Source organism: Naegleria lovaniensis (genome assembly GCF_003324165.1).
Source record: "Naegleria lovaniensis strain ATCC 30569 chromosome Unknown tig020, whole genome shotgun sequence".
Lineage (NCBI taxonomy): Eukaryota > Heterolobosea > Eutetramitea > Acrasida > Naegleriidae > Naegleria > Naegleria lovaniensis.
Genome location: NW_025407842.1, coordinates 189,397 through 213,622, shown reverse-complemented (window position 1 = coordinate 213,622; position 24,226 = coordinate 189,397). Strand labels below are relative to the sequence as shown.

Below are 24,226 nucleotides of genomic sequence, written 5' to 3'. Positions count from 1 at the left end.
TATGCTTCAACTAAAACAAAAACACGTCATGTAATTTCCTTTTGCTCAATAAAGTCTAATGACAAAATATGCAGAAAATCCTCAAACACCAATCCTTTTCAAAGGATGGATGTTTGGCGAGTTTCCAACCGTTAGTTTAAATTATTACCAAACTCTTGTTGTTTACAATGTAGAAACACATCGTTTCAATGGATTCATTATTATCTCAGTCCAAGTCCTCGTTTCAACAACACCACTTGGCATCAATAATGAGGAATGATCTTGTTGATCGTTGGAATCTATTACATTTATGGTTAATTACACACAAATGAGTTTCACCGAAATTTGAAATGAATCGTTATTGAAACAGTGCAAAAATCGCATAAGTTTGCAGTTACTGCAGAATGACTTTGGTTATCGATATATTTTGACAGCAAAAACAGCACCAAGCCTACTACACCCATTGTTAGTCCTAAACACAACCTTTGTGTTCCACATGGTGATATTGCTTCAACGTTGGAAATGCAATGTTTGAGCTGAAAGTAAAAATAAGCTTTTTCTTTCACAAATTTCACTAGAGCAAAATCAAATACGACAACAAGAAGGAGTGATACTTCACGTAAAGAAACCATGGAGTGTGATGCTGATATCAAATCTTTTACTGTATGCTAAGCTGATTTATTTCACTTTTTAAGATTTTGAAATTTGTTGTTGATGAGGTTCTTTGGTGTTGTAATGAGACAACTGATATTCGAAAGTTAATATTAAATATTCTGTTAATATGAAGCCAATATTTGAAATATTACAAACTTTATGAAAAAAGCAGCTGCACGGCTGCCTTTTCCAAGTGTTATCCTTTTGCATTCGAGTTCCCAAAAGCAGTTTGACGTGTTCAACGCAACAATGACATTTTACAGCCAGTTCGACTCAAAAAAATACATCCACATACGTCACTACGTATTCTCCACAGTGCGCAACTCAGTCTTCATCGGATCTAGTAGCAGTCCTTTTTCCGAACAGCATTAGTGCTCATAGAACAACTGTGGGCAACTAAATTATTTATTTATTGTATATTCAGCATCCAAAAGACATCTTTTGAAATCCATCATTACCCAATCTATTTCCAATGATTGGAAACGATTCATCCCAACAAGAGGGCTCAAGCAAAGCCATTCCAAGGCGAAAGAAGTGGTTCTATTTCATTCAATACTTTTTACTTTTTATATTGTTTGCTCATGGCATTCGGTCAGGCTTCTTTACACTTCTCAACCGAAGTCAATTTAAATCTGGAGCCACAAATACATTCTGTTCGAGGGCAACACCAGAATCAGTTCGGGATAAGCTTGTCAATACAGGACACAAATCTTCCGAGACGGATGTTCTCATCACACGAAAGGGATTAAACGTGTTCAATGACAAGGATTTTATGGAATTGAAAGAAAATCATCATTTGTGTGAATATCCACCAGGATTGCAATTTTCAAAGGTCATTTGGTTCTTTACTGATGGATTACCTGTCAAGTACAGCAAAAAGACATTTGACCATTTCAGAGATCATATGGTATTATACACGATTGATGTTCCTGGACCAAAATATTCACACGCTATTTATACAAGTTACATGACAGGTCAGCTGCCAACGAATTATCAAGGTCATGCAATTGAAGGAGATAGTTTGGTAAAATCCATGCAAAGAAGTCCGAGTATGGGTCCTTTGACATATATTGGACCAGAATGGAGTTTCTTGGCCATTCATGGCTCAAAGAATTACGATAAATTATTTAAACGGATTGTTATTAAGGAAGAACCTTTAGATCAGCCGCATGACCAAGGATATCGATTCTTCTTCTCGAATGAGGATGCTAGAAAATTCTATCATGAAACTTTGGATACAATTAAGGCTGAAGGTGGTTCATTATTTACACACTCTGCAATTTTTGACCATATCAACCATGGTATTTTCAGACACGACCCAACTAATTTGGATTATTTGAATTACTTGTCCGATAGAATTGCATCTGATATTAATCCTTTGAAAGATTGGATTGACGCTAATCCAGATTATTTGCTCATTCTCTCATCTGACCATGGTACTGACGATGTTTCAAACGGATATGTTCTTCATGGCTACTCTAGAGATGGTAATGAAGGATATGTCATGTTGTACAATCCAAGATTGAAGCCATATGAGGAAAGACTCGATATTGTGGACGTTTGTCCAACTGTTGCAAAATTCTTGAAAGATGTTGACATTCCTGCTGACAATATTGGAGTATCAAGAGCGTACTTTGGTGGTGACGACGAATCACTCAAATATAGGTCATATGTTCTCAAAGAAAGCTTGGTACAGTTGACTGATACCACAACTAGAAGAGGAACAGATTTGTTGAGATCAGCTTCGTCCATTTTGAATTTATTGAAAATGGAACTTGAAGATTTAGCGTTTAATGAAAAGTTTAAGAATATCAACGAGTTTAATGACGAACTTTCAAAATTGGCAGTCGGAATGAAAAGAAAGCTCTACCAGCTGCTTGACAAGCCTGTTTTTTGGGTATTTTTCTATGGTTTCTTTGCCTTAGCGATGGTTGTTATCGGTCTATACCGATTCAATTTCCATGCAATCCATTTGATGGCAGAGAAATTCTTTTCCAAGTCACTATATTTATTAGGAATTTTAGTACCACTCTATTTTGGCTCCTATGTCAATATTTTGTTCTGTTGGGACACATGGAAGAATGTTGTTCGTAGCGGCTCTCCATTTTTCGTTTGGCAAGGATTTTTAACAGTAGTATTGTTCTTTGTTCTGTATCAATGCGCTATTCATTTACTGAGAAGCAACACAAAGAGTGACAAGGAGAAACCTTCAGAAAATTTTTCACTGATTGGATGGAAAATGTTTATTTTCTGTATTATTGACATGACTTTCTTTGCTCTTTATAATTTATTTAGAAGACAATGGAAATGGGGAATGGAGTATATTTTACCTCTCCAATACTTTGCCTTAATCCATTTTGTTTGTGACTTCTGTGGATACAGCGTCTTTGGATTAATTACATCGAGTGCTCTTTACGTTATACGAAAAATACGACGATCGACACCTGTTCCAACAAAGAAGTCAGCTAGCAAGAATTCATGGTTTCATTTCTTTTACTGCTTTGCTATGATGATGCTGTTATTCTTGTTTGAATACACGAGTGTGAGAGAAACAGCACCTCAAGAGCAAAAAGCCCTCTATGTGCACTATTACACCATTGCTGGATTCCACATTTACTACTTGGCATTCCTTATCATGGCGATTGTGTACACATGTTTCGTGCTGCTATTCAATCCAAAACGCCTAGATCGACTTCTTGTACCTGCAATTTTATATGCCTTTGCCTTAATGAGAGACACTCCATATGGTAGAGTGGTGACATTGCTTCAAAACATTCAATATTGTTACTTCCTAGTTCCTGCTTATATTATTGCCAATAAGTATTGCTGTAAAGTGAAAAAGGAAGATAAGGGATATTCATCGAATGCCAATTCTCCACATTTTGAAGAAGAGGAAACGAAACATCACTTTTTCGATCTTCTCCAACTTGTCATGTCCGTTTTCTTTTTAAACCACTTTATGTATGGATTCCACGTGGGTAAAGAAGAACGATTGGATGTGGATGCTCACCCTATGGCTGGTGCAGTTGGAATGAAATCTCATCAACAACATCCAAACTTTAATGCATTCCAAATGGGTTACGAACGATGGCATATGGCATTAATTTGCACATTATACTTTTGGTCTGTACTGCATCGTGAAAAAGATGACACTCATTTCACAAAATCCGAACAAGAAAGCAAGGATGCTGACAGATATTATGTCACTGATGTCATTCTCAATACTTTTACTCTGATGGTTTTGAACGCTCACGTCTTTGTAAATCTCATGCTTTGCTACATTACCATGGATCACGCCTTCCAAGAAACCATCGTCTATTTGATTGTGATTGCTGTTTCTGCCACCCTATTTACAGGATTTAACATGATTACAAGGTATTCTGTCTTTGTGATTGAATTTATCCTGAGTAAGGTTCCAAACGGAAGATTTAAAACTCTGGTGCAGCAAGTGTTTTTGAGTCAGAACGAACCAGAGATGGACGATATTCTTCCGCTGGTTGGGAATAATTTGGCCAATGGCAGCAAAGAAGTTTAATATTAAACAATTTGTAATACAACATATTTGTATCAACAACTTTTGGGGTCTGCGTGAAAGCATGAAGTAACCATTTCGACCAATAATGTAAATTGGAGCATCCTTAGCCGAGCGGCACCCAAAAATCCCAATGACAGATGACACTCCCAAACTTTCTGGATCGTATCAGTTAAAAAACGACTTTCTATCTAGGTCCATCCAACATTGCGCGTCACTGTTCGCAAAAGACCACAAACAAACATTGTCAATTGCTCAGCAACAAAATGTCGCAACACCATCAACAACAACAATTCGAATGTCCTCCGAGTAGTAACAACAACAACAGTGGCAAAAGCGTGTCGGGTGCTGTTGCTGCTACGAGTGGTACATCTCACCTTCTCGCTCCTCATTATTCCCACATCCAAAATCTTGTTTCTGCAACGAGTTCGGATGATGACCTCTCTCAAGCCTCTTCTTCGACGAATAGTATGCAAGCACTTCTCTCGGGAGGAGGTGGAGCCGGAGCAGAAGAAGAACATGTCGTCCCTCCATCGAGTCAAAGTCATCATCGACTCGTGAATACTTCAAAGAGTAGTACGAGTCATCATTGTAGTATAAATGATAGTAGTAATGATGACTCGCCTGTCGTGGTTATTGAAATACCCAACACTAGTAGTACAGAGCAGTATCATCATCATCAGAATCATCATCATCAAACCTCCTCCATTCTTCCTTACAAACAGCAACAACCACCTCTTCCTCTACCAATACGACCATCGCTCCCAATCCCAACAATTCCAACAATACAACAACAGACCACAACAAGCTTGTTGGCCTCACAGCACAACCCATTACGAGTCTTGCCTTATCGAGGGAGGAATTTGCAAAAAGTACCTCTCAATCGTATCATGTGCATCCTCACACTGCTACTGGCAATGATGATGCTGCAATTACAACCCCTCCTATCACTTCCATTCCTCCCCGACCAGCCATTTCCACGACGACGACCATCACGAGTGCCTCGAATCAACACAAGCCTCGTTATGCTCCTACTACGGAACTCACGACTATTGAAGATGATGACGATGATGATTGGTCCATCTCACTCGATATGAGTCGAGTTTATTCATCCATGACCCATCATCATCAACAAGCTCATCAACCACCAGTTCAACAAGGCGACTCGGAAGATGTCTTTGGAGTCATGGTAGCCTCTCCCACCTCCACCAATAAGAAGCAAGCAAGTTGTACGAGTCCCAATAAGAGTAGTAGTAATAATAGTAGTCGTTTTTCCATCAAGAGCCCGATGGAGTCTTTTAGGAAATTTGTTTCTCCGCGTTTTTCAATGAGAAAAAGTGAAAGCAGTGTGCCGAGAAAGAGTGAAGCGTCGTATGCTGAAATTTATATGGAACAATTTTATAATTGGAGAGCTGAGCAACATAGTGGTGTCATTGTGTCATGGAGAGATGTGACTTTTAAAGTTCGAAGAGAAAAGAGTTGGATGAATGAAATGATTTCTAAAGGTTTGAGAAAACAAAGAGAAGAAACAACGCCACAAGCTCAGAAAAAAGGAGATTATATTACAATATTGAATGGAATTGATGGAATTGCCTATCCAGGATCAATATTGGCAGTGATGGTATGTGAATGTGTTAATGTGTTGAGTTTTGAGGATTTATTTCAAATTTATTCAAATTTTTTTCGTTGTTTTTTTTACTATTTATGGGAACCAATTAACTTGTCAAATAATATTTTTGTACTCTAAAAATTTAGGGCTCGAGTGGCGCTGGAAAAAGCGTATGTAATTGATTTATTCTTTCTATTTTAAATATAAACGTTCATATCCTAACGAACATTTAACAACAGTCGCTACTTAACATTCTAGCTGGACAAGTGAAGCCAACAAGTGGACAAGTGATTATTAACGGATTGGTAGTGAAACAACGTTTAAAATCTCTAGTTGGTTACGTCTATCAAGATGATATGTTAATGGGAAATTTAACAGTACGGGAAACTTTAAGATATGCTGCCTTATTACGATTACCAGCTTCAACAAGTTATGCTGAAAAGATGGCCAAAGTGGATCAAATTTTACAATTATTGAAATTGGACGTTTGTGCCGATACGTTGGTTGGAGAACCTGGTCTCACAAAAGGTATTAGTGGAGGTGAAAGAAAACGACTTGGTATTGCCATTGCACTTCTCACAAATCCTCCTATCTTAATTTTGGATGAGCCAACAACTTCCTTGGATGCTAAAACTGCTCTTGATGTTGTTGACACAATTTCACATGTTGCAAAACGTCACAACATTACTGTCATTATGACCATTCATCAACCTCGATCTGACATTTTTGAGAAACTTGAAAATTTGCTTCTTTTAACAAATGGAAGGGTGGCCTATTTTGGATCAACTTCAAAAGTCTGTAAATATTTTAAAAAGATTGGCTTTACAATGAATGAAAATTATAATCCAGCCGACTTTGTGATGGACTTGATCACCGAGGATACTCAAGCCATTTTTGCTCAAGAAAAAACCCTTCAAAGTGAGCAAGAAAGAATTTCAAAAATTGTCCAAAAGTTTGAGGAGAAGAAAAACAATATTATTCCTTCGCTGCACGACACGTTTGAACTCAAGGAATGCTCCTTACCTAAGGTGGAACGATCAAGTTGGATGACTCAATTTTTTGTCATGCTTGTTCGTGGCTTTCTCAACCAGTGGAGAGATTTCAAGTATACCAAAATTCGTATTTTACAGCAAATAATTTATGCAATTTTAGTCGGATTTATTTATTTTCAGACAAAGAATGATCAGAACTCTGTTCAGAACAAGTTGGGATTGTAAGTATCGTTGAGTGTTGACAGCGTGTCATTTGATTTCTGACAACTGAATTTCGCAATCTTGTCAAAATTCATTGTAGACTCTTCTTTGTGGTAACAAATCAATGGTCCAACTCCTTTGGAACACCTATTTCGATATTTCGAGGAGAACGGCTTTATTTTATGCGAGAACGAGGAGCGAAATGCTTTTCTATAAGCAGCTATTATTTTGGAAGATTACTGGCAGACTTGGTATTGATTGTTCCGCATCCCGTGTTCTTTGGAACCATCGTTTACTTACTTGCAGGATTGACTCTTACCATTGAGCGATATCTTGTATTCATTTTCATTGTTTTAATCTTGTCACAAACAGCCCATGCTTTTGGAACAGTTCTAGCGATATTAGTGCCGCGTTCGGACGTTGCCACCATGTTGCTGCCTCCAATTTCCACAACCTTTCACGTATTTTCCGGATTTTACAGAAATATTGAACAAATTCCAGTGTGGTTATCTTGGTTCACTTACTTTTCTCCTTTCAACTATGGATTTAAGGCACTGATCATTAATGAATTTCAAGGACGAACCATCGATTGTCCATCAAATCCAAACGAAATTTGTCGATTTCCAAACATTGATTTCATTTTAGAGTATTATGGTATGAATAACGACCTCTTAAGCATGTGGATCAATATTGCCATTGTATTGGGAATCTCGGTAGGAATGAGAATTATTGCCTACTTGTCTCTCAAGTTTTTGGTCAAATCCAGAAAGGGAGCTTAATGCCGAGTAAATTAGGGTTTAAATTTCACACAAATACCGACATGCACGAATCGTTTCATGATCCTTCGAACTCGTGCATCTACTCTCGAGAGCAGCGCATTGTCGACCAATTGAAAATGAGGCAAAAAGGAGTTTTGGTCGACTCCTAGTGCGCTTGTTCTCGCCATACGCATTCATGTGAATTTCCAAAAAGAAAATCTTGACACTACCATGACTACTATTACTACATCTGAACATGCTCCATTGCTCACCACAAATCAACATGGTCCTCTTCATCAACAGCAGTGCTATCCAGAAGGTACGGCAGTGATCGACATTCCTTCGTCATCAAAGAGCCTTCCCAGCACTTGTTTTCAGAAAATTTTCACAACTTCCTACTCCAATGCTTTGAAAAACAGATTTTCCTGCGATTCATTACCTCAACGCATGTGAAGCTCGAGTCCTTACTCCATGTTACCTTCCATTTTGGATGAATTGAATTCTCTCGTCGATGCGTATTATGAACAAGTTACTGCAATCCATGCTCGTACCATGAGATTGTATTACGCAAGTGGTTTATTAGCAATCATTACTTTTGGAACGAGTATGCTTGCCTTCATGTGTTGGTATTTCTGTTGCTTCAGAAAACGAAATAACAAAATGATGCAACAATTGGAAATACGTGTAAAGTCCGAACTCCAACAGGTGATTGAAAGAGAAAATGTAAAATTGCAAAATCATGGTTTGGAATTAGTGGGTCATCATAAGAAAGAACCTATTCGTAAAGGAAGAAGAATGGTGTTGGAAGATAGTTTTCAGGTGGAGCTTTTTGCTTTCAGGTGTCAAAATAATCATGTATCAAGAGGAAACAGTAATCATCCAGCCAGTGCAATGCCCTATTACCAACAATAAATTGTGGTCAAGATCTTGAAATTTCATACACAACTAACGCATGTTCACGTGAACTTGTAATTTTCACTCAATTTGTTGTCTTCCAATAAGGTTCTTTTTCAGAAACAAGTTCAATAGTGTTGAGGCAGGAAACTTGAAAAACACCTTGGCAGTTGTGTTTATCTTTGAAAAAAACATTCATATCTGAGAATGAAAACCTGTGAAAACGAACCTTTACTTTATTCCATAACGCATGCCACCATTGTCCATACAATTGATCCAAACCAAGTTGCTTCTGCTCCTCCACATACTATAGCAAAGCCTCCTCATGTGAATGTTGTTCGTTCTCTGACTCCAATGGTTCAAAAGATCTTCTCGACCACCTATTCCAAAGTACATGGAAGCAAATTAAATGGTGATGTGTTGCCTCATATTCAGTTGAGAACGCCTCTCTTCTCCAACCTTCCATCTGTATTCGAAGAAATGAATCAAGTATTAGATAGGTACTATACACAATGGGAAGAGGCCAACTTTTGGTTTCGAGTGATATGGTTGGCATTCGTTGTGTTGTTTGTACTCACTGGTGGATTGGGTTTGATTTTCATTTGTGTTGTGTACATGTATCGAGCGCATGTTCATTCGAATTTTAGAGAAAAATTTAAAACTGAAGTGAAACCTGCACTTCAATTGATGTTGAACGAGAAAATGAAAAGTTGAGATCCTGTGGCTTTGAACTGATGGGTTCTTTTCAGAAAGTTCCAATTGTCGTTGGGAGAAGAAGAGTGTTGAGACCAGTGTACTTGGTGGAATTGTTTTCAAGCAGTCATGTCCACAACCCTCCAGTTATTGCTTTCAATGGGAATGGAGACGATTCTTCTCTATCTGCACAGTATTATCAACAGCAACATCTGTTCAACAATTAATGATTAATGAACAATTATTTCTCTGATAAAAAAATGTCGGATGTGTTGGATTTGTTTTGGGGAAGTGATGAGTTGGATGCTGCCACAACAGCAACACCAGTAACAACAACCACACCTCAGCAAGAAGGCAAACCTCAGCATCAATTAGTATCATCAGCGAGGTCGGAACCAATTGGTACAAGCTTGATATCCAATCAAACGGAAAGTAGTAAAAAGAAGTTAACCGCTTCGGAAGAGGATGGTTCTAGACCATCATTACAAAATGGAAATTCAAGAAATTTAAAAAAGGGTTCGTTATCGGAGTTGGTTACCTCTAGTAATGTAGATAATGGAATTAAAACTAGAAATGTACCAATGAAAAAGATTAATCATACTTCACAACAACAAGACGGACCTAAATTATTATTTTCAAAAGATGACATTTCGGAGAGTGAAGAAGAATCATCGGAAAGTGAAGAAGATGAAATAATTGGAAATTTTGTGCAAAAACTATCAACAGAAATTTAAATTCTACAGCAAGAGCATCAATCTCATTGAAAAATAGAGAAGTGAGAGAAAGTACTCAGTCAATCGAAATTAATGCGGTACAAAACGACGAATTCCATCAACAACAAGAAAAAAACATCACCCAAAATTTACGTGACGCTTTGCACCATGCCAGAAGGTTGCATGACGAGGAGCATCAAAATGGAATTACTCAAAATCCATATCTTAGAAGTGACGATATTGCCGTGACAGAAAATCACCATGTCGAGAAGAGCTCTGAGCATCAGAAAAAAGAACAGATTTCTAGAGAAAAAAAGAAAAACAATTTACAATCAATATCAGCCTCTAAAAACTTTAGGTCTACAAGAAATACCTTACATTTACTACCTACTGCGTGCCATGAGGTATTTCCTGTCAATGATTTTATTATGGAACAGCAATTACCAACTTCTTCACATCCTCTAGAAAAAAGCTATCACGACAAGACAAACACTTTGAAATTTACTTCAATCACTCATCTCACAGGTGTGAAACGAGCTCTTGATATTAACAAGTCCTGTATCATCATAGAACAAACCAATTCAGAGCTACTTCTTTTCCTCTAACTGCCTCCACTATTTCAACATTACCAGCACATCACTCCCTTCGCTCTCTATACCAAGACAAACCTTTGTGCTACCACCACCTGCTAGATTCTTTCAAATATGCTGATATTTCATGGCTAGTTCATGTCACTGGCCCAAAAATGCATATTCTTAGTGTGACATGCATTGAGATTGACGTGAACTCTAGCTATAAGAAGAAGCTTGTAGAGATGGGGTCACAATTTCACTATTCTCCTGAACAGGAAAATAATGGGGTTTCATCTCTTCCAACCATTCTTCAACTGAGCTGTAGATGTTCGAGGTCTCCTGCATCAACTTCTACAAATACCAACACCTCACAGTTTATAGCATGTAGATATTCAGATAATAGCATACGAATTTTTGAATTTTCTTCCTCATTACGAAACGGACTAGGAATTAAGCTTGTCGAGGTTATACACTTCCCTTCTCAACCTGCAAATATTGTACATATTTCATGGCAACATGCTACCAAATGGGATATTTTTCAGCTTGCCATTCTTTTTAGTGACAATACTTTGAAATTTTGGAATTCTAAGAAAGGCCTTTTGGATATAACTCATGCTCTTGATGTAAAAATACCCACTCTTCCTCTAGGAGGCATATTTCACAGCACAATTTGCGAATTCTCATCTAATCCTATGGAGCTCTATATTATTGGAAATACTGGAATTTATATTTATGATATTCGAGAGCGAAAATCAAAATTACTTTTGGAAATGGCTGGAATTACAGCATTTGCAAGAAATTATGATCATCCATACATGTACGCGATCAGTACTCAAAAGAGAGTACTCATTTATGATGAAAGAATGGGATCCCAAGAGCTCATATGTTTCAATCTATCTCCTGAGCATGACGGACTTTCTGAAATGTTTTTTTACAGTCACTCGGATAGCGAGCTTTTACTAATTGGATACAAGTATCAACGAGGGATTGTTTGCTTTCCAATCGAACCTTCTGCCATTTTAATGTCACAAAAAGACAAACCCCTCAAAGCAGAGTTGCCATGGGACGATTTGGAGAAAATATTTTCCACTAAATGCAGAGGTTCTGGAATACCAACGCCACTTGACACGTTCCATGATGCAACGCTTCTAATTTCCCCAAACTTGAAACTATTAGAAAGCACTCCTCACTTTTTAGTTGGTTGCACCGTAATTCCACCCTCCGATCCATATCCATTCCTTAAAGTGTTTCATACGAGTGATGGAGGAGATGTTTTTTGTCAATGTGTCTATGTGAATACCACTCAAGTGACCTTCAAAGGTTCAAGAAATTACGATCGAAAAAGTACCGCTCTTGTTAAGGCTGCAACTGCTTTTGAAAAGTTGTACAAGTGGAATCGAAAAGGGCATCCTTCTGTTTTTGAAAGCAACGCCTATTGTGATTTGTATTCATTATTGGCCTTTAATAGACCTACGGGAGAGGATCAAGTGAGCAGTGACAGGCAAACTAGTGGGGAAAATGGAGAGGGCCGTTCCATCGCATCAACGTCTGTAGAATCTGATAGCGTGATCACTGTGGACGCAACCAAGCTTGTGAAAATCATGACCACTGACACGACACAATCACACAATATTTCCAATGGATTCGGTGCAGAGAAAATACCAACACCAGAGGAAATCAATTTCATTGTGAATAACCTTAGAAACAAGTACAAAAATTGTCACCAATTTCTCGTTTTTCCACTCATCAATGTTCACCAAGAATTGGTGGAAGAACACTTTTTTTCATTCAGCTTGTCACTCAAAACGTTGGACACTATTTTGACAAGCTCCAAATGTTTTCATCGATGGAAAATTGGAGACGATCCTGAGATCTATTCCGATATTTATTTTGCCTTAACAGACGAAGAGGAAAAACGAATTAAGGGAGAAATCACTCGCTCGAAACAATCAAGACAAGAGGCCTCTCAAAATATTCTGGATATTCTTTTTGCTGGACAAGAAGAAGCTAGCGACCATGAAAAGGAAGCAGCTGACCTTCTCAAGAAGAAGACAAGCAAGACCCCAAAAGATGTCTCTTCATTCTCTCAGCAATCTGTACACTACTCACAAAACAACGACGATGGGGAAGTGGATCATGAGAGTGACAGTGATGAAGTAGTGGAGGAGGGAGAAGAACATGATGGAGATCTGCAAAAGGATGGCACAACATCTGAAACCAAAACTAAGGACGGTAATCATGCTCAAGACATTGTTGACTTTCTTCTGGGCGAAAATGATGAAGACATCGATGAAGCAGTAATGGGCCATAACAATGGTGATTTAACAATGCATGATGATAGCAGTAGTGACGAGGAGGGTGGGCTCCAAAAAGAAGATGTTGTTTTTTCACGGAATACTTCCAATCCCAACTTGACAACATCAAACAACTCAGAAAGGATTTTCAACTCGATGGTCCTTTCCAAAGAGATGAGAAGAACGATATTCGTTACGAAAATATCACCGTAAATATGGATCTGTTCCGAAGTGATTTGGCTAAATGGTACAACAATGGAATGTTGTAATTAGTCTATTGTTTTCTTAAGCGTGGTGGTTTATTCCCTAGCGCCACATGTGAGTATAAATAAAGATAACGAACAAGTTGAATTATTGTCAATCCGATTCATCTATCGATATGTAACGTATTACTAGTCTGGCATCATCATTTTCAATTCAAATAATTGTTCTTATTGTTGGCTTTCTTTCTGTTTGGCTAACTGTGAGCTCTTCAAAAGCACAGCCAAAACTGCAAATAAAAGAGTCCATCGCATTGGATAGTAGAAGAAGTTCAGTACATCCTTGACTGTAAAATCATGATAGTGATTATTATTCAATAATTTCCAAAGATCATCGTCATTCGCAATAAATTCGAGCGTATTTATAAATCGTGTACGAAGATAAATTATTTAAATAACACAATAATAATCAATAAATTCATTATCAAAGAATATTATTGTTAGGATTAAATAGAAAGTCAAACAACACAATGATGATGATGAAAATTTTCTTGCACAAAACATACCCCATCCTTGCCATGCTGGTTTCACTTTAACCTCTGGAGTTTTTTGTAATTCTTCCTCGTCTCTTCTCATTGATGTTTGATGGAAAGCTCTCACCCGAGTAGGTGTACTCAAAGCTGCTCTCATCAAGAAGGATGATCGTGGTGAGGATTTGAACAATTTGGAAAGCACCAAAGATGAACGATTCATTTTTTGTTTTTCTGTGATTCTTGTTTTTTAATATCAATAACAACAATCAATGAACAGAAAATACGTTTTGCTTCATTCATTTGGAAAGAACGTCCACAGGATTCTTTCCGTCTGATCCTTTTAAACAAAAAAATGTCTCCAAACATGATTTCTTCCAACAAGGTTCATAAATTGCGAGAATTGATGCAAAAGTACTCCATTCATGGATACATTGTTCCATCGGGTGATGCCCATTTGAGTGAGTACATTTCCGATGCCGATAAGAGAAGAGAATTCATCTCGGGTTTTGATGGATCGGCTGGTACTGCAGTTGTAACTATGGAAGAGGCTTCTCTCTTTACGGACGGCAGATACTGGTTACAGGCACAACAACAGTTGGATCCTGCGATTTGGAAATTGATGAAACTTGGAATTGATCCTCCATTGAGCAAGTATATTACATCCTTTGCTGTATGTTGTGTTTTTAATTTATTTGATGTTTGATCACAATATTGAACTATTATTGAAAAATAATGATTTAAAATATCCATTACATTCATTTGCAAACTGTAATGTTTATTGAACACATACAATGTTGATTGACCGAATTGATCAATTATTTATAGGATATAAAGAGAACCACCACATTCGGAGTTGACCCATTCTTATTTTCTGTCAGTAAGTATTGCATTAGTACAAGTGATTTCAATGGGTTAACATTTGAATGCCTGTTTCATTTGTTTTAAATGTCCCCAGACGAGTTTTTGGAGCTAAGGAAAGCTGCATCAGAAAGTGAAAAAGGCCAAGTTGAAATTAAGCCAATTCTCGAAAATTTGGTAGATGAAATTTGGGTGATGAGAAGCCAAAACCACCCAATGGATCTATTTACAAGTTGGAAGAAAAGTACACGGGACGATCTGTTGCTGACAAGCTCAAATTTGTGAGAACAAAGATGGAAGAACTTGGTGGAGCATGCTACGTTTTGACAGCTTTGGATGAAATTGCTTGGATTCTCAATTTACGAGGATCTGACATTGACTACAATACTGTATTCATCAGCTACATGATTGTTACCTCGCAAGATGCATATCTCTATGTGGATGAAAGCAAGTTTGAATCTCCAAATATCAAAAATGAACTTTCTGAAAACAATATTCACGTTAAGCCATACTTACAGTATATGGAAGATTTGAAAACTATTACTGAAAAGGTTCAAAATGAGAACAGTTGCCTTATTGATCCAAGAACATGCAATTTTGCCACATTCGAGGCCATTCGTTGCAAAGTTAAAAAGATTCATAGTATTATCACTGCAGAAAAGGCCATTAAGAATGCAGTAGAAAGAGAAGGTTTCAAATCTTGTCACATTCGTGATGGTGCAGCTATTGTTAAATATCTGGCATGGCTCGAAAATGAGTTGGAGAATGGCAGAAAAGTCAACGAATATGACGGTGCATTGGCTTTAGAGAAATTCAGAAAAGAGAATACAGATTTTCTCAGATTGAGCTTTTCTACCATTAGTGCATATGGCAAGAGCGCCTCTGTCGTTCACTATTCACCACCCGAGACAAATAGTGAGGAGATTTCTACTGATAATTTATACTTGTTGGATAGTGGTGCCCATTACAAAGATGGAACTACCGATACCACAAGAACCGTGCATTTTGGAACACCAAGTGACTATCAAAAGAGATGTTTCACTCGAGTGTTACAGGGACACATTGCTCTGGATCGTCTCGTGTTTCCAGAAGGTACTTCAGGCTATCGTTTAGATTCATTGCAAGAGCTCCTTTGTGGAAGGATGGTTTAGATTACAACCATGGAACTGGTCACGGAGTTGGTCATGCATTGTGTGTACATGAAGGACCACATGGCATTGGATACAGATCTTTGATTTTAAATGAATTTGGTATGAAAGAGAATTGCATTGTGACTAACGAGCCAGGTTATTACGAGCCTGGTAAATTTGGTATTAGAATTGAAAATATTTTGTTAACCAAAGGAGTTGACACCATGTCCAATTTCAACGACAAGAAATATCTCGGTTTCGAGTCGGTAACTCGTTGTCCCATCCAACCAAATCTTGTTGACACTAATCTTCTGGCAAGAGACGAAATTGAATGGATCAATAACTACAATGGTTTGGTTCGTGAAGCCCTTGCTCCACTCTTACAAAATAACGATCTTGCTTTGAAATATTTATTGAAACATACCGAACCCATTTCCTTGTAGAATCTCTTCTTGATTAAACATGCTTGGTTGGCGCATTTTGTGATCTATGGTAAGCGTTGAAATGGTGATGATTTGATACCCATTTAGAAGTTATTTGAAAGTAAGTCACCAACTGTTTTCAAAAACAATACAACATCCTGTTTGAACCAATGTTGAATAACAAGCTCTTTAACAAACCCGGCTTTGTCATGCCCATGACTCAAAATGTTTCTAATTGCTTTAAGAGCTTTCTGGACGTAGGTAAAAGGATCTACTCCATCCAAAAACTTTAGCGCTTTTGGAAAATTCTTGGACAAATCTTTTGCCAAAACCTTATGATTTGCGACCACCTTTTCAAATAGTAAACAGCATCGTCGTTATTTTGATGGCTTTGGATATTTTCGCCAAGAATAATATATGGCAGCATCAGTTGATAATCAAAGGGCCAGTTTTTCTCAAACAATAAGTTTCCTTCTTTCCCATGAAGATAGGAATACACATACTAAAGCCGTCGTCATTGTGAGTTCGTTTCATTCAAATCAAAAACATACTTTTTTATCAAAATGTCTCTTAAGGTCATTGTAGTTTCGTTTCTTGTGAAAAATGATGATGCCAATGCACTGCCTTTCAAATATTGTTCTATTGTTTGAATTTGTGATGAACATAATAGAAGGCTTAATAGATTTTCATGAGAGCATTTGTCAGGGTTCTTTAAGGTCTCTGTTATATATCTCGTAAATACTGTACATCAGGTGGTTAAGGCTTTCTGTATATCAAGTTTACAGATTCCCATTAAGTAACCAATTTGAAGTACATAACTGAAGTGCAACACCCCCAAAGAAGCATAGATTAAGTTACAATTCTCTTTTCTTGCAAAACCAAATTATGTTGGCAATAGTTAACGAATTATGGTGTCCTTAACGGAAGTATCTTTTAGAGTTGTTGGAATAGTGTACATCAAATTGTCGTCATAGCAGGAAAAGCCGTTCGACGGCACTTGGGCCATAACTTTGAGAAGCTGAGATTGAGTGAAACCAGTCCAAATGCTCATGACGTTGCTCGTTGCTAAATTTCTAGACTTGGTGAACCTTTTTAGCAAGTTTAGTTCATCTGGATTCAACGACTGGATTTCATCACAAACTAAGAAAGTAAAGACTGATTTGCTTGAGAAAGGTTGGAATAAATAAGTCGCTCAATACAGGTAGCGGAAAACACATCTTTTTCAGTCAGCTCGAGATTTGGAAAGACAGTTCTCGCGAAGAAAAGCGAAAACGATAGATTGGATGGTTTTTCCAACATGTCTATGTATATCATATTAAATGTTTTGTAGAAATTACATGTTCGAAGAAATTCTAAAGAAAGGAAATAAGGAAGAATCTTTTGAGCAAGGATTGTTTTTCCAGTACGAACGTAGCCATGTACTGATAGATGAGGCTTGCATTTAATGCGTAGTCCTCCATTCCAAACACGAACCATGCTTTACAAAATTTCTACCTCTTTAAAATTGTTTGTGATATTCTACTCACGATCAATCTCCCAAACGATAGAATCTTCAGAATAGTATTTGATGGCAATGTTTGTTAAATTGAAATAATAAAAGCCAATCTTTTATTTAACTACATACATCGGACCCTTGAAGAGGAATCAAATTCCAATCCCGAAGTTTGGAATCGTTAACTGGATGATACCGTTGATTAAATTCATTTTCAAGGAAGTTCTTATTGTTGGAGGCGGTTCTTCTTGAGGAGTGCCAGAGGGGTTAGAAATCATGTTCGCACAATGTTTTTGAATGAAAAATAAGCTTGAAAATATTTTCTTGTGGTGATTGGAAAGTTTGTAAAAAATTTTTTAAACAGCCCGCTTCAAATTCAATCCGTGCACTCATCCGAGTTCAGATTACCACGATGATGAGCATATGAATTTTGAATATTATTATTTAACAACAACAACAGCAATAATTAATTTTTTTTCTTTTTGTACCGTTTATCCCAATATTGTTGGAAATAACGTCATTGTAGATAATTCTAAAGGAAATTCGAAATTCATCAATCCAAGAAAGTATTGAAAGTGCTCATCAATTTTGTATACTCGGAGTCATATATTCGAAACAACATTTCGTTAAATTATTTAATTCTACAATTTTATGGGAATACAAGGACTTCTTCCGTGCTTCAAGCACGTTACGAAGAAGGGACATATTTCCGAGTATAAAGATAAAAAAGTAGCTGTTGATGCATATGTATGGCTTCATAGGTAAGACTTTTATCTGATACGAATGATCAAATAATCTCTTCATCGTGTTATTATCCATTGCCTCATTTGCCAATTTCATTTACTTGGCGAATTATTACTGCTTGTAGAGGAGCATACAGTTGCAGTGCAGAACTTTGTCAAAACAAGCCCACCGATAAATTTATAACTTATTGCATGCACATGGTGAATCTGTTGAAACACCACAAGGTTATTCCTGTCCTTGTGTTCGATGGAGCCAGATTACCCTCAAAAGCTGAAACAGAGAGTGAGCGAAGAACGAAAAGAAAAGAAGCTCTCGAGCAAGCTCAGATTCACCTTCAAAACCACAGATATGAACAAGCGAACGAATGCTTTAGAAAAGCTGTAGATATTAAGCCCTCCATGGCTCATCAGTTAATGTTGCAATTGAAAAAAGACAATGTAGAGTTTGTTGTGGCACCCTATGAAGCAGATGCCCAGATGGCTCATATGGCTCGTACTGGCTATGTTGCTTGTGTTGTTACTGAAGATTCGGATTTAATTCCGTTTGGAGCTCCAAGAATTTTCTACAAGATGGACAAATATGGCCACGGGAAACAATTGTGTCTTGGTGACATTACGATAACACCACCAAGTAAGAGTGGTTTAGATTTCACAAAGTTTACACATGACATGCTGTTGAGAATGTGTATTTTGTCAGGGTGTGATTATTTGGATTCGCTGCCCGGTGTGGGACCGAAAACAGCACACAAAATCATCAAAGAAAACAAAACAGTACCAAAAATTATGGAGTGCCTGAGGAGGATGGGAAAATTCAAGAAACAAGAATCAACACAAGAGGAATCGCAAAATTCACCCTCATTATCACTTTCTGCTGGTTCATCATCTAATTCATCTTTAAGTCAAGAATTAACTCTAACAGAAGAAGAATATAGGGAGCTCTTCATACGGGCAGAATTAACTTTCAGACATCAGCGAGTTTTTGACATTCCCACCCAGAAACTTTGTTGTTTAACCGAGCCACCTTCATGCCTTACAGAAGACGATATTTTATTTTGTGGGCCAGTCAAGGATCCTGATATTATTGTTCAGATCTGTAATGGCCTCATTGATCCCATGTCGCACAAACCTTTCATAGTGGCCGGTTCCAAAACGACTCTTGCCCTTACCCCTCTCAACACCAACAAAATTCAATCTTATTTTTGTAAGTATCTTATGATGAACGATTATGTCATTCTAATATTTACAGCATCAACACCTAAAGCACAACCTTCCCATTCCTTGCCTAAATCGGTTTTTAAACCACCTCTTAAGGTGCTGTCTCAAGAAATACCAGCAGTAAGTTTCATTTTACAATTTGGTTCCTGACACCAAACAATTTTCACAGGGCTCATCCTATGCTGCAACTCCAACACGACCAAGCACCAATCCTTCAACTCCAAGCTCAGCGAGCACAGTCAGAAAGGCAGTCACAAGCAAATTTTTCACACCGAAAGAGGCAACAAGCAGTGGTGGGGGTAATAGCCAACCATTGTCAAGTTCTCAGCCATTACCGAGCGCATCCAATTCTTCCTCTTGTGAAGTGAGCTCTCGAAAAAAGTCGCTTTTTTCGACACTCTTTTCACAAGAATCCTCTCAAGAAGCACTTAATTGTGACCTTCTTGCTCAGAGTTCTTCTTCTGCATTTTGCATTAATAATTACAATGACAACCTCACAACAGCCATATTGAAGACTGAAAAGCTGCAGAGACAATATGCTCAATCAAAAAAGAATAAGGAAGGTTATGTCGAAGAAGTTAATGCTGAAGACTTTTCTTATGAAGAACCTCCTTCTCCTACATTATTTAAAACACCGTCTCGTTCATTGTCGTATGATGCTGCAGAAGAAACAGTGTATCATCAAAGGAAGCAACAGCAACAACAAACGAGCACCTCAAATCTCCTTACAAAAAAGCTTCCTCTCAGTCAACCTCTTCCACCATCTTCTTCAGATTCATCACTAAAAAAGAGAAAGAGCTCATTTGTCGACAAGTTTATAAGGAAAACACCAAGTTCCTCACAAAAATCAGACCTTTCACAAGGGCTTAGCTCTTCTCAATCATCCAATGCCTCAAGCTCATCAACAGAGCATCCTCAACCATCCTCGCAACCTCTGTCACAGCCCACCCAAACTACGCTTGCTTCTTCAAAATCGTTGAAAAATTTATTTTTCTATGATCTGAGTAGCGATGAAGATTTGGAGCCAGCCAACAAGAAGGTCAAACAACATCAACTAGCAGTGACTGTTGTGGACTCTAGTGAAGAAGATGAAGAATTAGTGGAACTTAATTACTCAGTGAGAGCACAAAGTTATTCTTCAACAACGGCATCTACAGATATGAGCTCGGAGAAGAACGTTTTTGAATTATTCTTGTCCAATGATAAAGATGATTAGCACATCAAACTTTACACAATTTACAATTATTTACAATTTGGAAATTCGTTGTTGTGGACGAGGATTTGGAACATCTTTTGAAGAATGTGAGTATAAAATCTCGGTGCTACCAGTTCTAGTGATCTTACCAAAGATGATAAACTCACAAGCATCTTTCCAAAGATCACTTCGATCACGAACATATTTCTTGAAGAATCCAACATGACCAATGGGAAGCCTCTTTGGAGGTTGTTGTGGATTTGATGCTGGTGTAGAAGTTTTCATGACAGGTCTCTTAATGACCTCAAAGAAATATTCCTTGCATCTACCAAAGAATTTCTCATTATATTTGGCCACAGAATTCTATCATAGTATGGTATTACAAGTTTGTGATACATTAATGACATAGATCAGACTATTACGACCAGTCTGTCACTGAATTCAAACGTACCTTATTGGTAAAAACATCATCTTCGAATGCCCAATTCAAAAAGGTCACGTGCTCCATATTGCTAGGTAAGATTGGCTTGTTGGGATTTCCAGGTTCTGTCATGTAATGAGGGTTATATTGAAACTGTCTCCATGTATAGGCAACACCAGTTGGAATATCCTCCATGGAATGAAACACAGTTCCAGATGGAAAAAATCCATACATGGTAGTCAATAATGGAACACTTGCGAAAAATAATTTTGTTCTCAAATAATGTATCATGTACTTCTTGCTTTTGAATGGTTCAAAGTAGCCAAAGTAGCCATTGAATGCTGATTATAAGTCGATGATCATTATATTTGAAAAAGATAGGTGTGAACTGTACACCTCGTTTGAAATACGGAGCTAGATCACTTGGAATGGTCATCATCAAGTATGCACCAATGCTGTTACCAGCTGCAACAATTTCCATCTCAACACCTTGTTGTGAAAAAGTTTCCTGATGGTACTTGACACAAAAGTCCATCACGCCCCAAAAGTCCTTTCCCCAGTCGTAAAAGGAGCATTTGATAGTTGGTTTATCAACATCTCTTGATTCACCCATTCCTGATTGCAATGAGCATCAAAAATCCAATGTGTGTCACACATTGAATCAATTTGAATTGACAGATCATATATTCAAATTAAGGTAAACATGCAACTATACAAACCTCTATAGTCATAAGTGACAGCAATGACTGTCTGATTGGATGCATGTCCATAACGAACCACATATTCTGCAAAATGAAAGTGATAATCTTGATGGACACCAGTGGCAGCACTAATAATCACATAGACCACTTTTTTGTTGTGTTGTTGATCATTGTCTTGCACCAATAGGGTTGTTTTGAATTCTTGAACACATAACCAATCAAGGGAAATAAATCCCCTCGTGAGGGAATGAGAACTTTTTCTTTTTTCAATTCAAAGTTAGAAGAAGATGAAGCATCTGTGGATAGTTGCACTTCTTCTGCGTGCTCTTCCTCCTCGTCAACTTTCTCGTCGAAATAAAATTGTTTATTATTGCTTTCTGGCGCGGTTGGCTGGTGATCGCTGTGTGGTAAGAGGGACATTTTTTTTAAAGTGCTTTTTAAATTGATTCTTTGCAATTTTCCGGATTGATTTTTTAATATTTGGTGGAAATGTGCGCATGTGTTGTAATGAGGAGGTCTTTAAGGTTCGTTCGTGTACTCACTTACCTATAAGTAAGGGTTTAAATTAGTCTCAATTGAGTGACTTGTAGCATCGTTCAATCTTCAATACAATGTTCACATTGTTTGAATTCCATACATGAGCTAATCCCACAGAGGTTGTATCTTGCAGTTCAAATACCTTTCCACAACTACTTCGTGTCCATCGCCCTTTTTCTCCTAGGGGCTGTCACCAAAAGTTCAAAACTGAGCATGTCCATCAAATCCTGAACCACATCAAAAAAAAATGTCGCCAGCATGGAAAGTGTTTCATTTCTTCTGCGCTATCATGTCGTTCATCATTTCCTTTACTTTGCCCTTCATGATTGTTGTATGGGAAATGTTCGTGACCTCCTTCTATAACAATCATGCGAATAATAAAGATATCACCGTGTGCAGTATATGGGGAAAGAATTCCACTCGATGGACCATTGCCATTTTCATTTTGACACTTTGTGGATATTTGCCAGGAGTGATTGCTGCATTGATTTATGCATTTGTAGCTGAACATGTTTCATGGATTCCTCAATAAAGATGTTTTATCAATATTCCTCCTTTCACATCGTTTCGTAGACGCTTCCGGACCTCACTTTGATGGTGTTCAATTTTCTCCTTGAAATGCACATTGTTCTTCCAATTGGATTTGATAATAATAAAAATAACAAATTTTTAATATTTACAAAAATGTTTCAAATTCTCACTTTAAACATTGTCATAATAATTAACCAACAACAACAACAACAATATATAAAAATCTCCCTAAATTCTTGTTGATGAATCATCTCAATAAAATTCCAAAACTCAATTCTTCTTCTTCTGTTGGCACATTAAATCAATAATCCAACTCGATGCTTGTCACTCATATCATGATTATAGTCTCTATGCATGCATTCATCGCCACGAATGACCAACACGACATCTCTCATGGTCGATCCAGGAGGTAAATTCCAATATTTCAATGCAATTTCAGGAGCAGGTGTATTTGGAATTTGTCCCTTATCAATCGCTTCTAAAAATTCAGTATAAGCATTCACTGCTTCTTCTTCTAAATATCCAACAAGACGATGACAAAATCTTGGATGAATGACATAGGCCAATGTATAAAACGAAGTAAATCCAATTTGAGCACCCATGACCAATAATCGTTCCAAAAAAGTAGGACGTGTCAAACACATCCAAGTCAATAAATGCATTCTTTCATTTTCAGCTTCTTCTAATAACACTCCGATATTTCCATGATCTCGTCTCATGTTACGTAATGATGAAAAATGTCTCAAACCAGCTGCAACCATTCCTGGAACGGAAGCTACAGTTTCCAAGACAACTGAATGATGTAAATAACGATCTCCAAAAAAGGCATGAACCAACACACGAAGAGATTTCATCATGGAAAGAGCAAACTTGTCGGTGAGATCTTGAGGTTCATACGAACGTTTGACTTGATAGGAATCGAGAGGAGCGACTTGAGTGTAGGGTTCAGTACCGTAGGAGTGGAATTTGGAATGAGCAAGTGGAACGTGATGATGTTCATAGTGATGGAGAACCATTTCTTTGGTGAAGAGAGGTTTTTCATGGGTTGTTGTTGTTGAGGGAATGGTGGTCGAGTTGACAGTTGGCATTTCAGAGAGAGTTGTGGTGGAAGAAGAAGAGGAAGTAGAGGATGGATTGGACTGAATGGTATTGAAATGATACAACTTGTGTTGTTGAGTTGGTTGTTTCATCATGACCAAAGTATTTGGATTCAACGTCATGATGGATTTCAAGTTGAAGTAGAGGAGAGGAGAAACATTCTTTGAATGACCAAGTGTTGTTATTGTACTGCGCATGATGATTTTATGGTTGTATGCGTGTTTGATGAATTGTGTGATCTTGTGTGTTCGTTGTAATA

At 37.6% G+C, this 24,226-nt stretch overlaps 12 protein-coding genes across 12 annotated transcripts; 9 read left to right on the top strand and 3 right to left on the bottom strand.

Annotated features, from left to right (window-relative positions):
- Window positions 1-1,105: 1,105 nt before the first annotated feature.
- On the top strand, window positions 1,106-4,168 carry C9374_004160 (uncharacterized protein; the record flags this gene model as incomplete). The annotated part of the gene is made up of 1 exon (XM_044693769.1): window positions 1,106-4,168. The coding sequence occupies one exon, from the start codon at window positions 1,106-1,108 to the stop codon at window positions 4,166-4,168; it is 3,063 nt and encodes a 1,020-aa protein (XP_044549168.1).
- A 263-nt stretch (window positions 4,169-4,431) lies between these two features.
- C9374_004159 (uncharacterized protein) lies at window positions 4,432-7,746 on the top strand (the record flags this gene model as incomplete). Its single annotated transcript, XM_044693767.1, has 5 exons — window positions 4,432-4,822; window positions 4,891-5,786; window positions 5,921-5,944; window positions 6,014-6,987; window positions 7,068-7,746. 5 exons carry the CDS (start codon window positions 4,432-4,434, stop codon window positions 7,744-7,746), a joined length of 2,964 nt encoding a protein of 987 aa, XP_044549167.1.
- A 450-nt stretch (window positions 7,747-8,196) lies between these two features.
- On the top strand, window positions 8,197-8,637 carry C9374_004158 (uncharacterized protein; the record flags this gene model as incomplete). Its single annotated transcript, XM_044693766.1, has 1 exon — window positions 8,197-8,637. One exon carries the CDS (start codon window positions 8,197-8,199, stop codon window positions 8,635-8,637), a length of 441 nt encoding a protein of 146 aa, XP_044549166.1.
- A 189-nt stretch (window positions 8,638-8,826) lies between these two features.
- C9374_004157 (uncharacterized protein) lies at window positions 8,827-9,333 on the top strand (the record flags this gene model as incomplete). The annotated part of the gene is made up of 1 exon (XM_044693765.1): window positions 8,827-9,333. The coding sequence occupies one exon, from the start codon at window positions 8,827-8,829 to the stop codon at window positions 9,331-9,333; it is 507 nt and encodes a 168-aa protein (XP_044549165.1).
- A 239-nt stretch (window positions 9,334-9,572) lies between these two features.
- Window positions 9,573-10,046, top strand: C9374_004156 (uncharacterized protein; the record flags this gene model as incomplete). The annotated part of the gene is made up of 1 exon (XM_044693764.1): window positions 9,573-10,046. One exon carries the CDS (start codon window positions 9,573-9,575, stop codon window positions 10,044-10,046), a length of 474 nt encoding a protein of 157 aa, XP_044549164.1.
- A 724-nt stretch (window positions 10,047-10,770) lies between these two features.
- On the top strand, window positions 10,771-13,104 carry C9374_004155 (uncharacterized protein; the record flags this gene model as incomplete). Its single annotated transcript, XM_044693763.1, has 1 exon — window positions 10,771-13,104. The coding sequence occupies one exon, from the start codon at window positions 10,771-10,773 to the stop codon at window positions 13,102-13,104; it is 2,334 nt and encodes a 777-aa protein (XP_044549163.1).
- A 218-nt stretch (window positions 13,105-13,322) lies between these two features.
- C9374_004154 (uncharacterized protein) lies at window positions 13,323-13,844 on the bottom strand (the record flags this gene model as incomplete). The annotated part of the gene is made up of 2 exons (XM_044693762.1): window positions 13,323-13,438; window positions 13,658-13,844. 2 exons carry the CDS (start codon window positions 13,842-13,844, stop codon window positions 13,323-13,325), a joined length of 303 nt encoding a protein of 100 aa, XP_044549162.1.
- Window positions 13,845-13,976: 132 nt separating this feature from the next.
- Window positions 13,977-16,055, top strand: C9374_004153 (uncharacterized protein; the record flags this gene model as incomplete). The annotated part of the gene is made up of 5 exons (XM_044693761.1): window positions 13,977-14,294; window positions 14,450-14,501; window positions 14,580-14,659; window positions 14,716-15,574; window positions 15,688-16,055. 5 exons carry the CDS (start codon window positions 13,977-13,979, stop codon window positions 16,053-16,055), a joined length of 1,677 nt encoding a protein of 558 aa, XP_044549161.1.
- A 2,122-nt stretch (window positions 16,056-18,177) lies between these two features.
- C9374_004152 (uncharacterized protein) lies at window positions 18,178-20,700 on the top strand (the record flags this gene model as incomplete). The annotated part of the gene is made up of 4 exons (XM_044693760.1): window positions 18,178-18,287; window positions 18,395-19,470; window positions 19,516-19,604; window positions 19,654-20,700. 4 exons carry the CDS (start codon window positions 18,178-18,180, stop codon window positions 20,698-20,700), a joined length of 2,322 nt encoding a protein of 773 aa, XP_044549160.1.
- A 30-nt stretch (window positions 20,701-20,730) lies between these two features.
- On the bottom strand, window positions 20,731-22,221 carry C9374_004151 (uncharacterized protein; the record flags this gene model as incomplete). The annotated part of the gene is made up of 5 exons (XM_044693759.1): window positions 20,731-21,042; window positions 21,131-21,441; window positions 21,497-21,715; window positions 21,820-21,948; window positions 22,017-22,221. The coding sequence occupies 5 exons, from the start codon at window positions 22,219-22,221 to the stop codon at window positions 20,731-20,733; spliced, it is 1,176 nt and encodes a 391-aa protein (XP_044549159.1).
- A 364-nt stretch (window positions 22,222-22,585) lies between these two features.
- C9374_004150 (uncharacterized protein) lies at window positions 22,586-22,870 on the top strand (the record flags this gene model as incomplete). Its single annotated transcript, XM_044693758.1, has 1 exon — window positions 22,586-22,870. One exon carries the CDS (start codon window positions 22,586-22,588, stop codon window positions 22,868-22,870), a length of 285 nt encoding a protein of 94 aa, XP_044549158.1.
- A 295-nt stretch (window positions 22,871-23,165) lies between these two features.
- C9374_004149 (uncharacterized protein) lies at window positions 23,166-24,164 on the bottom strand (the record flags this gene model as incomplete). Its single annotated transcript, XM_044693756.1, has 1 exon — window positions 23,166-24,164. The coding sequence occupies one exon, from the start codon at window positions 24,162-24,164 to the stop codon at window positions 23,166-23,168; it is 999 nt and encodes a 332-aa protein (XP_044549157.1).
- Window positions 24,165-24,226: the final 62 nt, after the last annotated feature.